Here is an 18,363-nt window from a genome sequence, read left to right on the forward strand (position 1 = left end):
TAATTATTCCAAGAGTCATTAGTGACTGCGATTTAAGAATGTATTATTAACATTATGAGAGAATGGAGATAAATTAGACATGACCTAATATTAGGGACTGCGTCTTCAGGCAGAAAAAAAGGAAAGTGTCAATATAACAATGAAAAGGCTGAATTAATGTCTTTGTCTTTTAATAAATTACTGAATCATGGTGCTGCAACCAAACTGGAAGTAAACCAACACGTCTGTCAGCCCCTCAAGCTTTGTTCTACGGATTAGTTTGGGGCAATCCATTTATTTTCCAATGTACCGGCTGTGATGATATTTCTGTGCTATAGAGGTCAGTGTTGCTCATGTATTCTTCTTCGGTTTAAAAATATGAATCGATGTGTTCTGATACTGTAATGCCACTATATTCATTAATTTGCTAAACCTATAAAAGAAAAGAAAGAAAAAAAAGAATGGAACCCCAAAAAAACATCTGAAACATTTTATTAAAAGCATGAGGGGACATATTCATGTCCTCATATGGAACATAAATACAAAATATATTTATATGTACAAATTATGGCAAAGACAAATTGAAGCGTACCAAGAACTTTCTAAAAATGTTAATTCACAAAAAAACGTAAAGAGAAAATATTTACTTTAGCTTCCAATGTTTATCAAAGATAGAGGACTCAAACACGACCACTGTGAACTCGGTACATGATCCATCCTGGTTCAGAACTCAACATCTCAGTTCAGGAGCTTTGAGGTACAAAAATGAGGTATGCAATACTTAAGAATAAAAACCAAGCACATCGGCAAGGTCGACTTCTTTTAGCACAGTACCGTTATAAAGATGCTCTTCACAGCAAAAGGTTTCAAACTCTTAGCCGATTCAAATTTACTTTATGCAGTTTGTACCTCTCCTGCTGATTTAGAAACTTTTATGGCAAAGAATATATAGAAATGCACACTGAACTGAAATGATACACTGTGACCTTTATGAGACGATTTGCTAAAATCTCCACATTTATGGTGCAAGTTGGTGAAACACTGTTGCTGAAACCAGAGGAAAGTTGTCAGAATTGTCACACCTGTATTGTGTGGTATTATTATTATTATTATGTTGTCCTACAAATATTCAAGAGTAGGGAATGCCTTTCACCCCCAATACATTGCACTCTGTATTTCTCAGAGGTAATACAAGGTTCTGACCACAGGGAGGCAGCACACTAGTAGCGCTTCAATATTGTTCATGGTATTAGTTAAAATATCACACATTCATCTTATCCATCTGCTTCTATGTCTATGTTATGGGATGATAATAATGGCAGTACGTTATCAGATATTGAGAACATCATGGGCAGCAGATTGCGTTACTTTCAAAGCTAAGCAGAAACACATCACTGGAGCTTGAATCCTCACACGACTTGATTCTTGGATCAATAAAAGAAGCAGCTATTTAATATTGATTGCCCGGTAACCTCGGTTACTGCATACTGTGTGAGGAGATGCATTTATATAAAATGCAGGAATGCACATAAATAACATGTATGTGGGAAATCATATTTCACTCTCACTGTCAATTTAAAAAAGGAATCATATTGATTTGTCAGGAGAAAAAAAATGAAGCATTGTAATCAATAAGTGGAAAAGTTTAAACTGACCAAAGTAGTTTCACTGCATGATGATCCCGAATACTGTTACTGCACAAATAACACTAGTTGTATGAGCAGTGGGAACCACAACAATTTAATGATAAATCACCATTGATCAGAGTTTGACTTGTTTGATAAGAACAGTTGGTATATACATTATATTTCATATCTTTATAAAACTGGTTAAGATTTTAGTGCAAATCTGTAATTTCTCTGATGTTATTCACCAACACAGTGACTATCATTATATCTTTGTGATTCCCACGACTCATACTGCTCATTAATCGTCCATATTACACGTCATGCCCATCATGTGCCTCTACAGAACACATCTGACAGCAGGGAATACAATCTTGAGTCTGAAAAAAATAAAATGCTGATTAAGGCATTAGATCGAGTACACTATTTCATTTTCTCCCAAATGTATTTCCTTCTTACAGCATCGATCTTGAAGTCTGCTTGTTTTCCCCTTATATTAAACACACATTTAGAACACAACACACCGAGCAACATTTGACAGGGCACCACCTATTGCACATGGAATTTGTCTTGTTATATAAAATCTTGTTAGTTCACCCTTCAGTGCCGTCTTTTAAATGTTGGCTCCGCCCTCTTTCCTTTCTTCCGCTTGTATTTTCTTTGACATGAAATTCACCAAGTCCTAGCTGGAAAAACCACCAGGCGGCTCGGGATCAGGGGACTCCGGGTCGTCCGGGTCGTCCTGGTCGTCTGAGGGCAGCTGGACGCGCTGCTCGTCCATACGCTTGGCCTGCACCCTCTGGATTAAGTTGAAGAAGTCTTCGTCAGGCACTGTGGGGGCGTGGGGCCCTGCTTCTGGTGGGGAGCACCGCTGGTCATCAATCCTAGAGGACTACAGTCAGAGAGAAAGATACATTCAGAGTGTAGAAGAACATGTGACACAACATTGTGGCCATAATGTTACCTGGGCCACTTCTTCTAATCCTTGTACGACAATCTCCATTGTAAGACCAATAATTAAGAAGCTAAGAGGAGAAAAATCTTTGAGTTTAGGCTCACCTGGCACTTGATGAGCATGTTGAAGAAGTCATCGCTGGGTTCTTGATGATCTCCCTCACCCACCAAGTGTCCCAAATTGTTATGAGTGATCCTCAGTCCTGGAAGGTTTCCAACGTTAACCCTCTGGTCATCTAGACGGCGGCTCTGGGAGCTCACAATCAAATCAAACAGCTCTTCAGTCTGGGGGGAAGTGGGAATTGCAGTATCTAGGAGAACAGAGAGGAGTCCAGTTATCAAAAAAGGAGTCCTTAAAATAGCCAATAAAAAAGGACCATATTAGGTATGGGAATACTGTTCTCAACCAACCTATTATTTCGTTCAGGGACGGCACGGAGTTCGCAGCACCTTCTCCGTCGTCTCCGTTCTGTGGCTCATCAAGGCGGCAGCGCTGGTCGTCCATGCGGCTGCTCTGGAACTTGCTAAGGAGGTCAAAGAAGCAGTCTTCATCGGACGGGTCACGGCCCAGCTTCTGAAAGAAAAAGGACAAGTTGGTGTAACACTTTCGTTATTGGTCCACACATGACTGAATGGGGACATTACAGGAGAAATGTCTGGCACATGGACTACCTAATTATGTTGTTCCTACAGATAAGAAATATGATCCGCAGATCTGCATGATGACGATGGGGATTTTCAAGGCGGCCAGCATGTCGTCGAGAAAAATAATCTGATTAACGCAGATGGGTTGGCCTTGGCCTACATACTGAAGGTGATACAATATCATACAATGTCATGTAAAAATAAACAACCCATTTGTATTCAAGTAAAATGGCCCACATAGTGGCGCCCCGTAAAAGTAGAAGTAAATATCAACAGATGGCTGTCGCGGCCATACATCATGTTGATCAGTAATAAATTTGCCACGTTGTAATAGTTCAACTGTTTTTTTGTTATATTTTTGGGTTTATTTAGTTGATTGACCGAATAATACAAAAATCATGAACAAATGTATTGGTTTAAAATGTCACACTTAAATCAGTGTCAGTGTTAGATACCAACTAAATACAACTTGGCAGTGGAAAAGAGCAAATAGCTTGAATCAATGATTAGCCGATAAATAATTCAATCCCTGACTGACTGAATGCTATAAACGTGTCACATCCTCACAACTAGTCATCCTCTGACAGCACTGCTCTCTCCCATCGTACCGAGTAGCCCTGATCCAGTGTCACAGTCCAGCTAATGTGTTTAAGCTTTGCAACAACAGACGCATGAAAAATGTTTAAGCTACAAATACACTGAGCCAGCGAAGCAGACGTGGAATGTTTCTGTTTAACAAGCGCTACTAAAATATTCTGACAATCCGCTACGATACCAAATGAGGACGGCGGCAATACAATTATTTGAGTTGTAACATTGAGCTAAAAAAAAAAAGAATAAATTGCTGTCCAACCCAAATTTTTTCAGACAAAGTAAAAACAATATAATAATAATAATAAAAGATCCTTTCATCTGCATTTTAAAAGTAAATATACTAAAAGCAACTAGTTAAACTAAAATCACTACAATAAGCTGAATTCCTCAGAAATTCAAGCGCTCTACTGAGAAATGCCTGAGAGCAGTTCCAAGAAGAGGTTCACTAAAATAATCTGGATGAGCCCGAAGAGTAAAACCCATCAAATCTGAAAAAACAAAAACACAAAGAGTCTTTCATAGGGCAAAGCTAACCAGATTCAATAATTATAACCTCTTTTTTTTGTTTTTCTTTACGCCATGCATCTCAATTGTGAGCAAAACTTTAGAATGAACCAATACATTCTCAACAGTAATTTACCATTAAAATAACTCTACATGTGCTGAACTTAAGGTAAAGGAATATTATTTAAGCATTAAAAGTTAGAGTTACTATATATACACACAATATAAATTATATTCATATGACAAAAATATAAAAGAACAAAAAACACTAAACTACATTATTCGGGTCAGTAGCAGAATATCATACAGTATCATATCATTCTGCAATCAATTATGGTTTCTTAACAGTCTAAATGTTAATTAACTAAACTAACGATGGATTAGGGCTCAATTGAACTGCTTGACCACACACACACACACACACACACACACACACACACACACAGTTTGTGATGCCAAAACAGCAACAAAACGTCCACCAGCAGGTTACCGGGAGACGGGGTAAAAGTAAGCGTCACAGATTGAAAACCGTGTTAAGACGGAGGAGAGAAGTATAGTCAAAAAATGTATATATTAGAGACAAACATTACCATAATTTACAAAAAATGTGTGACATCTTCAACACTAGTGGAGGAAGTTAAAATCACTTTGCCTTACAGCGAGATGTGAAGTAGGTCAGCGTCAGCAAACAGCTGATTTCACTCATCTGTACTCTAGCAATATTTCCTCCCCCTTTTTATTTTTTCACTATGCTTCAAACAAAACTGTTACTGTTTAGCATTAAAAGGCTCTTCACTTACACTACATCAACTCCCTGTAAGTAGAGTCAAATATATATACACAAATACATACAGTCACATGTGCCAAAGATCTAAAGGAAAAGAAAGTTAGTATTCTCTGGTATCCTTGCTCAAGCTGTAAAACATAAATTAAATATCTTACCAGCAGCACCTTTTCTTCCTCTGTCTCTTTTATTCCTCTCTGAGCTCTTTCCCTCTCGCTCTGTCCTCACGCCGACTCACACCTCTGTCTCCCCTACTTTCACCCACTACTTCCCTCCCTCTCTCTTTGCTCTCTTGCTCTACTATACTACCTCCCTCAAAGTTTCCTCTCCTGTTTTATCTCTCTGTTCCAGCCTTCCTTTAATCTCAACCATCCAATTTGTCTCTCTCTCTCCCTCTCTCTCTCTCTCTCTCCCTCCCTCCCCCTCCCTCTCTCCCTCTCGGTGTGGTTCTCCTGCAGGCCATTTCTATCCTGTTCATCCACTGTGGGAAAACAACTCATTATGGGAAGCAGGGTGGGTTGACCCTGTGGGGAGGGTAGCAGCTCTGTGATCAAGGTCACATTATCAGCATAGGGGTGAGCTGGGGGGGAACAAATGGGAGGAGGGGAGGAGGAGAGAAAGAGGGGGTGAAAAGATGGGTGCACTGGTACAGTCATGACTAAATTGCATGCCAACAGTGGCAGCCAGCAGAGATCAGCTGATCAAATGACAATAACCACCGATGTCAGCACTCAACAACTTAAATAATATACCATTAATACAAAATATTATCTTCTGGCATGCACATCAAAAAATCTCCGAAATGGGATTGTTATTGACTTGTGCTATTTGTACACGAATCAGTTGTGACTTGTGGCAGTTTCTGTCCTTGCCCCCATGATCTCTTCACTTCCCTCTCTGTGATGTTTAATTAATCAAGTAGGCCAAAGGGACAGAACAAGAGAGAACGAAACATGCGATGAAGACGAGAGAGATGAGAGGAAATAAAAAAAGGTAGGACACGAGTGAGAGGAGGGAAATGAAGATGTGTGTGAAAGGAGAATAAAAGACGAAGGCAGTTCTTACTAGAATACATCAACATTGTGATTTCTAACCTATGTTAATATCTTAATTCACTACAGAGGAAGGATAAAAGGAAAACTGAAGATAAAATGTAAAACACATGAAACCTAACAGTCCTAAATCTGCTAATGAAGACCATGTGATAAGGTAGAAAGCTCCAGATTGAGCCAGTAAGTAGTAGATTGTTTTATCGTCAGAACGGTCAGGTTTTAGGCCATCTGCTGATGAAGACCATGTGACACGTTTGACAGCTACGAACCGAGAGCGTTGGTTGACCTTGTGTTGAGAATGTTTTGTCAACTATGTACTGTGTGTCCTTACGGCCCCATGGCAGTTCCTTCATATCGGTCGATCTAGAAAAAGCCTTACGCAGACTGAATTCCTTGCTTTAAAATGCAGCACTGATTGTTCGGTGATTGTTGCACCGTGACATGATTACAACTGGTTCTTAAGACATAACAATGCTAGAATGTGAACTTTACTCTGACATCTAAACAAAACAACACAAATTCAAGCTTGAGGAAAGAGTATTCACAGACACACAGCTGACTTTAGAAGATTGAAAAAAGCTATGCTTCAAAGTCATCAGGATCACCAACATTTGTCTTTCTAGTCCCTTGTGATGAACTACTATATCATCACGCATCCCAGTAATTTCCACTCTTTTAGTGCGTCAGCTTGCTGATTACGACAATTAGCATTGCCACAGAAGCAGGGCATGACGAGGTGCTGTGGGGGCACAGAATTGTAGGGATACAACAGCTGTGAAACGGCATATTCATTAAGAATCTAGTTCACAGCAAATGGAGCACTGTTTGCATTTAATAAGAAGACACCTTTTACACTGTATCTGACTTCTAACATAATACTGTATAACCTCATGGGAAATTAAGGGATGTGTTCCCAATTTAATCTCTATAATTTCTCTCATTTTCTCTTTAAAGCAGAAGCCCTGAAGACATTTTGGACAGTTAGTAGGTAGTTGGGTGAATTCAGCAGTCAGCATTCCAGTCCCCTTGATGCTTTCTAGGAGAAAAAAATGTAACTCATCTTTTCTTGGCCTCTCAGTGATTGAATTAAAAAGGCTTTAAGTCTCAAGACTGAAGAGTACTTGCATTTCAATAATTCTGGAAACTTGACAATGTTACGAGTGCAGCGAAGTGTTTTGTCAACAAGTGCAAAACTTACATTTTATAGATCGCAGCTTCGCAGTTCCGAATTATTAAACAATATCAGAAAATATTTTCAGAATAGGCCAACATAAAACACTTCAGGGGGCTAAAGTGTTACAAAAATATTTGATTGATAGCACTTTTTATAGTAAATATGCAGTAGCCGCTACCAGTCGGCTATCTTAGCATAAAGACTGGAAACGGGGGGAAACTGCTAGCCTGTCTCTGTCGAGAGGAAAGCTTCCATCTGGCACCGCTTAAGGAGCAAACTTGGGTCATAGTAAGAAGCAAATAATAAAATGAACTGAAGCTACTCACTGGCACTGGAGGTGGGACTTGCACAGTGATGTCATCCGTGTCAACAGGGGAGTCCAGCCATGGCCTTTCATCCGATGACTGACTGTCCGGATAGCCTTTTCTTTTGCCCGGCTGCGACAGCTGACTCTTGGATCTCCTGGGTATACGTTCCAAGTCTTGGTTCTCTCCGTTCTGCAGTAGTAGAACATATTGTTAGAGCGGGATTGATAATTCTTTGGGGAGAGGTGTGTGTGGGCCACATTAACAGGCGCATGTTCCTATGGAGTGAAATGTGAGAGAGACGTTCACCTTGTCTGAAGAGTACTTCCACAGTTCTACACTGTCCATGCTGTTTCGCTTGGTGAACTTGGGTCTTGCTCCTACAGTAAAAAAAAAAAAGAAAACAATTACATACATTACATAATGTTGAAACAACTTATCTCACAACTGAAGAATCCTTCAAACAGTTCAGTCTGAAATTAAAACAAGCATGCACAATGCTCTTTGTTAATTCTCGGGCCAGCATTGGTCCCATGATATTCGGTGTGGATATGAGGTTTAGGTAGACAACCAAACATCTGAATAGGAGTCTGTTTGCCAGCTCCGCACCCGAGAGTGAAATGTAGGACATGGGTGTAAGCTTCTGCCCGGAGGAGGGGGAGGGGGGGTTTCATGAAAGCAAACAACACAAAAGCCAGGCGGACTGTACATATAAAGACTGTACAGTTCCTACACATGCTCCCTATCAGTTGGTGGGAGTCTATACTAATAATAATAGTAATAGTAATAATAATAATAATAATAATAATAATAATAATAATAGACAAGAAGTTTCATCTACACAGCCATTGGCTTTGTTTCACATTTAGCCTGAGTTCAGTCTCACCTTAAGTTGGATTTACATTTTTCCGGTTAGCTTGCTCCAGCCCACACGTTATTTTTGTCAAACATAGTTAAAAGTGCAGAAACTAAAAACTATTGCAAAATAGATGTTAGAGTCTCCCCGCTGCAGTTATGAGGGGATGTAGTAATGCTCAACCCTCAGTAACATTTATACAGTTAAAATTCATAAGATAAATTATAGAGCTTGAAGGATATTCTTTTTTTCTTCCTATTTCTGTGAGAAGGAAGGGCAAGTACAGCTCCAAGACAGCTTCCCATAACCACATTTTGCAGAGTGCAAATGGACTTTTACATTAAAATTCAAAACACACAAACATAAATACAAGCGCACACAGAGAGGCATTTAATCTCCTGCGCCTCGACTAAGGAAACTGAGTAATTTTTCACAATGTCAAAGAAATAAGTGCGCATAAACCACTAGTGGCCCAAAGTAAACTAAAGTCTTTAGTTTATACAGTTGCTATTATATCCTGTAAGATTGATTTCCTTGTTTGTTTTACCAAACATATAGTTGTATATTCATTTCAATATTCTACATTATGCAAAATATATAGCAGAATAAATCCTAAAGGGAGATGCAAACATTAATGTCATTGCTTCATCCAATTTACAGTAAATTTAAAAGCAGTGGACCTTTATGTACAAACTACTGATTGATTTTACACGGCTATAAATCAAGGATGTTTAGCCTGTTCTGTATAAAACCAAGCAGACTTTGCCTCTCTCACATTGTCTGAGAATTTAGAATTAGTGGAGACAAGGACAATGTTTTCAAGTATAATTCCATTACTAACATTCAATAGAGCAACTTATGGGTTCTTTGAAATCATACTCTCCCACACAATTTGTATGTGTGTGCACTTTTCTTGATAAGGAACACACTTATTTGCTTGATAGCACTCATGTGTAAATATGAAGCTGCAGCTAGTTAGCTTAGCTTAAAGACTGGAAACAGGGGGATAAAGCCAGCTTGACTCAATGTTTAACACATGATATGTTTAAAAAGGTAAACAATAACTTATACTGTTACCTTGCATCTCAAACTCTGAACTGGAAGGTGAAAGGTCGCTCTCATTGACCCCCAGAGCCTCCATCAGCTGCTCTACATTCATTCTGGCTGTCAGTTCCCCATTTCTGTCTCCAATCTGAGGAAGAAATTAAGAGGCAGGGACAAAGAGACAAACAGAGCCAGGTGAGTCAAATTAGGTTGAATGCAAGGAGTCTTGGCTTTACCAAAGATTTTTTAAAGAATTCCTATATAAATAAATAAAAGTCTCACTTCTTTAGATATGTCCAGATGCTTTCGTGCATAGTGGAGAGCTTGTTTGTGGTTCTGTAAAGACACGTATGCATTTCCCAGACTCCAGCAGGCACGGCCCTCACCAACTCTAATGAGACATGAACATGCAGATGAATGTGGGAAAAAAATATTCCTTTGCTCATGCATGTCTGTGTGCATGCGTATGTAGAGATATTGCTCATTTTACCTATCAGTAAGCTCCTGGGCTATGTACAGGTGTTTCAGGTGGTAGTCTATGGCCCTCTCATACTGCTGCAAAAGGGTGTAGGTGTTTCCAAGACTGTAACAGGCCTGAGCCTCCATCACCTGGTCCCTCAGCTGCCTTGACAGCTGCAATGTTTTCCTTTAGAAAATAAACAGAGGAATACATTGAGTGAAGGAAACATTTTGAAGGTAAGCGGGTTGACAGATGAGTAAGAGAGTTTGGAAAGTGAAAGGAAGAAAAAATTAAAACATAGTCTTACAGAACTTTGTTTTTTAAAGAGATCTCTTGTCATGTATCACAATGTTTCAGTCATATTTTTTACTTTTGCTGAAATTGCTTCACTTCACCTTCCCTCCACTAGATGTCAGACTCTCCTCTTTCTCTTTCTCACCTATAGTATTCAGTGGCTGTGTTGAACTGGCCCAGGAATATCAGGGCATTGCCGAGGTTACTGTAGGCTCGTCGTTCTGCCGCTTTGTCCCCAAATTCTTTGGCTATGGATAATCGCTGTGAATGACAGAGCAGAAAGGTCAAGTCAAACTAAATTAGCACAACACCTTAAACATGCCTTGTTATTATAGAAGCTAGTTTGTAAAAGTTATTTCACCTTACTTTGCCCTATGTTTTTTTTACTCAAGGTACAAGCAAAGGTCATTACAGAAGTTCATGTTGAAAGCCCTGCTGGGCACACGGTTCCATGAAAAGATGTGCTGCTACAGCAGCAGTGGTGGTGCATCAAATCAGCTCCTCCAAAAACCCTTTAAGGGAAGTGTGCTCTCCTCTATGGAACACTGATAGATTTGTAATGGGGAAGAGATGAGAGGCCGGCTTTACAATGAAGAGTGACAGAAAACATGGGGAGCATGAAGTCATGGCTGTGACTGATTCTCCAAGAAACCAATTTCATCCATTTTCTTTCAATGAGAGGTCATCAGTCTCTGCACAGTGTGTTGCTTCAGGGTGAGGTGGATCGTGATCCACTGAAAAGCTCACCGAGGTGTTATTTACTGGTAAGAAAAGCTTGGACGAGCATGAATAATCATCTCCCGCTAGCGTCCTACAGGAAAATAGCACAGGTTTCAATAAAACACAATATTTTATCCCTGTCCTTGCACTTAGTGCAACTCTGCTATTTGTATTAATTCAGAAGGTAATAGTATGTATCGTACATACAATGGCACAAGTAAGTCCCTCCTTCACTTTCAAACTGGCTGTGCATTGGAGAATCGGCTATTTTGCATGGACAATTACAGTCAGACTGAAGTCTGTGCAAAGCAAACTAGGTAAGATCTTTTCTCAACAAGAGGCAAATGCTATTGTGCAATTGCCTCTTGTTGAGACACAGCATGTGCACAAGCCACCAACACTCCAGCAATTGTATTGTGTTTGTAAGGGTTTGGTAAAGGCAAACCAAGCAGGAAGATGCGTTTGTGTTCACAGTACTTGAAACCTGATCTAATTAAGTGGAGATGAATGGAATATTGTAATTTTTTTGAGAACAAAACTGCACTGTGTCTCCTAATTTGTATTAGTTCCTGAATAGCCGTGAGGTGAACGACCTTGGAAATAAGGCTGCTGACATGGCGACGCAAAGTCACTGCTCTGTGCTGGCCGATAACGCTGAGCTGGTGTTATTAATAGTATGCTGGTAAACATCTCAAATTTCTCACCTGACGGTGGAACTTGATAGCTTCCACAAAGTTTCCCAGCAGATAGTGGGTGTTGCCCAGGTTCCCGTAGGCCCGCCCCTGAGCTGCTCGGTCTCCGAGTTCTTTGACCAAACACAAGTTCATCCTACAGACAAAAGTACACACAGTATGTCAATTGTATTAAAGGGAATTCTTACTATAAGTGGTACAATTACACAACATTAAAATACAACCATATAATGTACTTATGAATATTAATGAACAATGGTATTTTTATTATGATTAGTTATTAAACGCAATAAGCGCAGACTTTATTTCATTTTGCAAATGAAAGAAAAAGGTTTAGCCTGTAATATGAACCACGTATGAATCCTCTCTTTCTCTTTTGGTGTTAGTAAATGGATTTAATAAGGCCTTGATAATTTATATATGTACTATATTTGTTGCTCCTATTTACTGTCATAATTATTATTTATTCGGGATGGTATTCACAAAGGTGACGAAGATGACACTCCCTGCATTTCATTTCCTTTAAATGTCACTGAGAGTCCACTTGGGATCAATTACACTGGAAGCCCATGATTTAGAAAGACATTTAGAATATCTAGATAAACCTTCATGCTAGATAGGAAACTCTCCAAGGAAATTCAAAGAACTCATTCAGATAATGGTTTGGAGATGAAATTTGTGTGTAGTATTTGAAAAAATAAAAACACTACACAAAAAGGCTTTTGTCGACCGACTGACAAACAGTGCGCGTTAGCCGTGAGGGAAGATCTTGTCTAAAGAACAGCAGCGTGTACTGTTCCGTTTCACAGAACTGGGCTATGAGGCAGATTGGCCTGAAGGAACCGCTTTTAACAGAGAGGCATACATGAGCCTGTGGTTTGCCAGAAGGCATTCACAGAGCAGTTGGAGTAAAGTCTGTGGTCTGATGACAAATAATTGGAAATCTTCAGCAACAATGCAGAGTAGCTTTCAGTTGAATACCGACTCATCTCGTCATCAATTCCCACAGCAGTCCACCTGTAAAGTTTGACAGTGGCAGCAGTCTGTGAGGCTGCTTTTAAGCATCAGGGACTGAGGGGATTGTGAATATAAATGGAACAATGAATAATGGCAAATTCAAGTAATTGTTATTCTGTATAGAAGTTAACAAGATGATCTCAGGAGAGATAGCGTTGATCAAACACACAGGCTACACAGCCCAATCAAATCAGGACTGCTTTTTGACAAGAATTGGGAAATTTAAAAAAAAAAAAGGCATCAAGATGTGCTACGCAGGAAAAGATGTATTGTAAGTGATAATAACTGCAGAAGGTGAGTTGGGATCAAACATTAGTGGCAAGATTTCTGTACGAATTGTTTTGGGAAAAGCAACATTTTGGAGTTATAAATCCATCTTGACATGACACAATACTGTTAAGATCACCCATCTAGGCTACCATTGTGATTTTGAGTTTCTCCATTATACATCCCCTTGTGTACGAGTTCACTACTCAACAATACATACTCATAAAAGCCGGTAGCCCTTTGCAGAGTGTCTCGGACATCCGGAGGCAGTTCCCCTGGTTCCTGGGTGCAGCCCCATAACTGCTGTTTGCCCTTTGCATGAAACACGTTGCCGATGTTATACAGCGCTCTGGCCTCTCCAACCTGCAATCAGACGACACAAACAACACAACAACAAAAGAGAAAAGGTGAAACTAACTGAAAAAGGCTGCTTAAAGACCTAGCTCTAGACGTCCAGATGATCCGTGTGTCTTTCTGGGTCTTTTAACAAGACTATAAATGAAAAACAAACATGCATGTTACCTTGTCCCCCTGCTCTTGAGAAATATCCAGGTGTCTTTGACAGCACACCACAGCCTCATCAAAACGCCCCAACACTTTTAATGTGTTACCAAGGTTGCCACTGGCTTTTCCTTCTCCAATTCGGTCTCCTATTGTTCTGAGAAAATAAAAGGTTTTTTGTTTAATGGATATGTCACTTCACTAAACAATAGAGGTTTTGGAAGAAGATATAATGAGGAGAGGCTGAACAGTGCATTTCCAATTGGTTGCTTACTGATGGGTCCAGGTCCCAGTGGCCCTGGTGAGACTGTAATGTAACAAAGTAAATCCTCCTGGGGTCTTTGATCAGCTCCCTGCTGAAGAACCAGCTGCTCTGACTGCAGGGGGCCACATTATTCACTAAAGCTAAATATCCAGCTGGTATTGTCGACTGTTGCTATTAGAAAGTCCCCTCACTTTTTCTTGGAATTTTCATTGTCTAACTCAAGGTCAACACACTAAAATCGTTAAATATCTTTATGTATCTGGTCTGGACATCAAATGGCAGAATCATTATGATATCAATCCTCCAATAGAGAGCTCTGGATGCATAAATGAGCCGATTAGTGATGTGAATAACTAAAACCCAGCTTCAAAGTTTTCTTTGTGAGCCAAAATCCTGAAGCTATATCAGACTTATCCTAAAAGGATTTATGTTTTCTAATTGAATTGCAATCAGGCTACAAAGCTGGCCGCTCTGTTTTAGTGCCTTAAGCCACCAGAGCAAACAAGCACCAACACTTTTGCATTGAGTGCCTCATAAACTTCACTTAATGTATGGGCTTCATGTGGATTTGAATGCTGGGATAAACATATACCGGCTTTTATCCAAGACTGGAGAGAGTGATTTGTAATAACACATGGATGTTTACTATTGATCCTGTCAATTGCGGCAAAGCCTCAAACACCAAATATCTGACTCTGTGAAAATACCTCTCTCAAATTCAAAGGGAAACTTTGCAGATTTTCAACTGGCATTGTATTGTTGCAATGTGGGTGGAATGTGCAAATGAACAATGTTTGGCTGTCCTCTGTTTTACCAGCGTCAGACTCCTCGCTCATTTGCCTGTGAGGAGCCGCCAGATGATGCAAAACGCGCCCTTTCACTTCACCCGGCAGACTTTTGCCAGCGGGCGAGCAGAGAGCCGGTTAAAGTCTGCAAAGGTTAACTTTAACACAGTTGGAAGTAAATTGCATGAATCACGTCCTCCTATAGTAAAAGAACGTTACTTGCAGCATATATTGTCACAATAGTCTCCCCTTCGCCTCCTTGGTGGGAATGTGTATCGCTCCATAAATGTAAAGCAGGTTAGTGCATATTAATATCTCATCCCACAGAGCAATTATCAAGGACCTATTAAAGCCTTTTATTTAACAATGGAGCAGTTAACATCAAATAGATAAACTGTCAAAGGTGAAAGAGGGTCAAAGCATGAATGCATGGTACATATTACAGCCTAAATTAGACATTTTTGTTACAGTATTTATTTTTGCATATAATGTAACTAATACTTTGACCAGCTCAAAACAAGAACAACAACCAACGTGCGCATGCAGTAGATAGCAGCAATTAAGAAGGAGCAATGCTCACCTGGCCAAAGTAAGGTCATGTTTGTGGTATTCCAGGGCTTTGCCATACTCTTTGAGGTAGAAATAGGCATTGCCCAGCTGGCTGTAGATGGCACTGAGGGTCTTCAGGTCTTCTGTGCCGACCTGCACGGCTGCCTCAAAGAAAGCTGTCCCTCCTTTAAAGTCCCCCGCCTTGCACAGCCGCTCTCCTTCCAAGGCCAACTCCAAGCAAGAGGCCTCCATCCTTAACACAGAAAACATCAACATGTGAGCACTATCAGAGGTAGAACAATGTCTCTCATTATTTGGGTTTTCATCCCCAAACTGTGGGTCGGCCCGTTGTAAAGACCCGATGGCTTCTGGACCTCAACTGACTCGTACCTCAGCTTTCCATCATCTGGATCTGTATGCAGTCGTATGGTGTGGGCAAAGAAAAAAAATAAAACGAATAAGATTTGTAGAGAAATATCGACACTTATTATCTTCTCAGGGTAAGGAACAAATTACCAGTGTCACCATGACAACAAGCCAAATCTATGGACTGTTGCCTTAGCAACTGAGGCTGAGGGACGAGTACTTTGAAAAGTGCAACACCTTTTTCACTCATTACTTCTCATGTCAGCTTGTTTGTTGGAGTCCGATTTTTAAAAGACAAAGTTGTTTTTGCATTATCGGCTGACTACGATAAACTGATTGCGAACAGAGATTAAAGGCAATCTTGAATGTTGTGAATAGTAAGTATTTCTATGAAAAGATATTAGAGTAATTCATTAACTAATATTGTTCATTGCCGGGGAAAAAAAAATCATCAACTCCCGTTTCAAAACGTGACCATCCAAGTGTATCTCTGCGCTCCTACATTGTGAAGCTGGAATATAAATCGAAGCAACACGTTTCCAGAAATATATCAGAGGCCAAGTCGAGACGAATCTTCCATCCACTTCTACAATGTATTTGTCACCATGGCAACTGCTGGATCAATGACGCCGACTCAATAACTAAAGTATTCGATGGACACTATTTCAGTAATATGAAAAGTAAGCATCATAGAGCTGTTCATTATAAATCAGAAACCAGGCGCTATGTAGAATTTCAAGAGGCAAAAAAAAGGATGTACCAAAATATTGATGAATCAAGCCAAAAGTGTGTGTGACCATAGGACATGTACTGTGTGTACTACCATGTATTCCTTTGAAAGAATTTACACACACACACACACACACACGCACATTCACACGTCAGTGAGTTGCATCCAGAAAGGATACACCCCAGATTCTTTGTATAATCCAGGATAAACTAAAGGCCAGCAGATTTAGCTGTGGCTCTAAATTCCAGATACGGTACTAGAATTTAGAGTTAAGCGAGGATTATCCTCAAATCTAATCTGTTTTACAAATGGCACCATTGAAAAAGTATAGCAAAGAGATACTGCGTACATGTATAGTTTCATCTGCAGAAAACTCATCAGCGTTTGTTTCATAGGTGCATTGAAGAAACAGCTCTTTACACTCCTGCTCTCCCATTAGGTATACATCTCTGACACTGATTCTCCATTTACACTGGACAGGGACCCATTTTATTGGATTTTTTTATCCATTCTTTGGATTTACCAGTTCCCTTTTTCTTTATGTTGCCATTTTGCAATGCACCATCATACATGATTATGTAAAGGGTCACTTGAATGTTTACCTAATTTCCGTTGCACTCAAACTACTGTTGTGATTTCTTGTAATGTTGATCATCTTAAATAAATTAAAAAGCACAATTCACTCAGTACAAGCCCTTTTGAATGTTGTATCCCTTTTGTAGTCAAAGGAAAATGGAAACACAAACGTCTCCTCTGTCTGTTTGCTAAACACTTGACTGAAATTACAAAAAGGATTTATTGCAACAGGTACTTAAGTTATTTACACTACCAACATGATCGTCTGGTCAAATTTTCTCAAGTTATCCTTATCTAGAATAAGTGTGCACCAAGGTCATTTGGTTTGCAAAATCTTGCTTGCCAAGGAACAGAAATCGCCACATGACTGGTCCTTTGCAGTGTTCAAGCAGTACCTGTGTTTTTGCTTGGTTCGTGTTTTGTCCACATACACCTGTAGCTCCAAGTGTAACGGCCTGAGCATAGCTTGAGGTCGGGGCCCACAGTGGACCAGTCTACACATAGCGCTCTCTGCTCCAGTCAGAGGGGAAGGCTCAGCTTCCATGTGGGCAAAGGTTAACAAGACAAGCGACGGTCCAAAAACAATGAGAGATGCAGTCCATTCAAGCAGTACACTTTACGTTCAGTGATATTAGCTGATATAGCTCATTTAGGTTATATTTTTCTATTTAAAAGTCCATGTAGTCCACAGAATAACTTCATAAAAGTTGCAAAATGTCAGCAATGTTGCAGCGAACCTGGACACAACCCAAGTGAAATTTATAGACCGTCCCGAACCAGCCAAAAAAATAAATAAAGAATCACATCTGCTTTTAAAGTCCTCGAGAATGTTGCAAAAACTCAAAAGATGAACTTTCTAAATCCCACAGCCGAGCCAGTCAAGAGGGAATTGTAGAATATTCCACGAAAGAGCAGTCCCAGGCACAGTTCTATTTATTCGCAAAAACATGTTGATTTAACAGTTTAGGGCATGTTTCACGAATACAACTGAGTGTAATCAGAAAGTTGTCCGTTGTCGTAATGTCATTCAGTTCTCACAATGCCCAACAGAACTATGTTCTCCCTTTTCATGCTCTTCAACCTGTCCTCAGCTGTGACAGCAAGATCCATTGTTCTGACGTGCCATAACAAGTCACACTCTGAAAGAGGGAGTGTGTACTGAGGGGCACAATTTGGGTGAGAGCAGGTCTACAGTCAGGGACGACAAAGCCAGGGCAATACTTCTAAGCTTGACCATTGCTCCAATGAGAGGACGGATGAGAGAGAATTGCTAATCCAGTGATCTGCACCTCCTTGGTCGGGACAATTTAATGAACTGATTGGCCGAGTCTAATCCAACTATCTGCTGACACTGGCAGAAACATTATTAGGTCACCAACGAGCACAAATAAGACTGAGTGAAGAGGAGGTTATGGGCCTATAACTATTAAGAATGAGTGCATAATTCATCCGAATTATTGTCACGCTGATGTATAAGCAATGTATGACTCAGACGTTATGTCCATGTTCATTTATCTACGGTTTTGGGACAAAAATGTTTTAATGCTGCAACAAATACTACAATACATTAGATAATGTTTAAAGTAATTACCAGTTTTTCACTTCCAAATAATACAAAATTCCAA

The 18,363-nt window shown here is 39.9% G+C and overlaps 1 protein-coding gene across 1 annotated transcript; it reads right to left on the reverse strand.

Moving 5' to 3' along the window:
* Window positions 1–455: 455 nt before the first annotated feature.
* On the reverse strand, window positions 456–17,282 carry gpsm1b (G protein signaling modulator 1b; the record flags this gene model as incomplete). Its single annotated transcript, XM_079235680.1, has 14 exons — window positions 456–2,496; window positions 2,664–2,869; window positions 2,970–3,132; window positions 7,638–7,808; window positions 7,926–7,996; window positions 9,550–9,664; window positions 9,799–9,907; window positions 10,007–10,162; window positions 10,416–10,531; window positions 11,695–11,818; window positions 13,187–13,329; window positions 13,489–13,624; window positions 15,098–15,319; window positions 17,134–17,282. 14 exons carry the CDS (start codon window positions 17,280–17,282, stop codon window positions 2,287–2,289), a joined length of 2,091 nt encoding a protein of 696 aa, XP_079091806.1. The 3' UTR covers window positions 456–2,286.
* Between the last annotated feature and the right edge of the window lie 1,081 nt (window positions 17,283–18,363).

The sequence above is a fragment of the Taurulus bubalis genome (genome assembly GCF_910589615.1).
Source record: "Taurulus bubalis genome assembly, chromosome: 19".
Lineage (NCBI taxonomy): Eukaryota > Metazoa > Chordata > Actinopteri > Perciformes > Cottidae > Taurulus > Taurulus bubalis.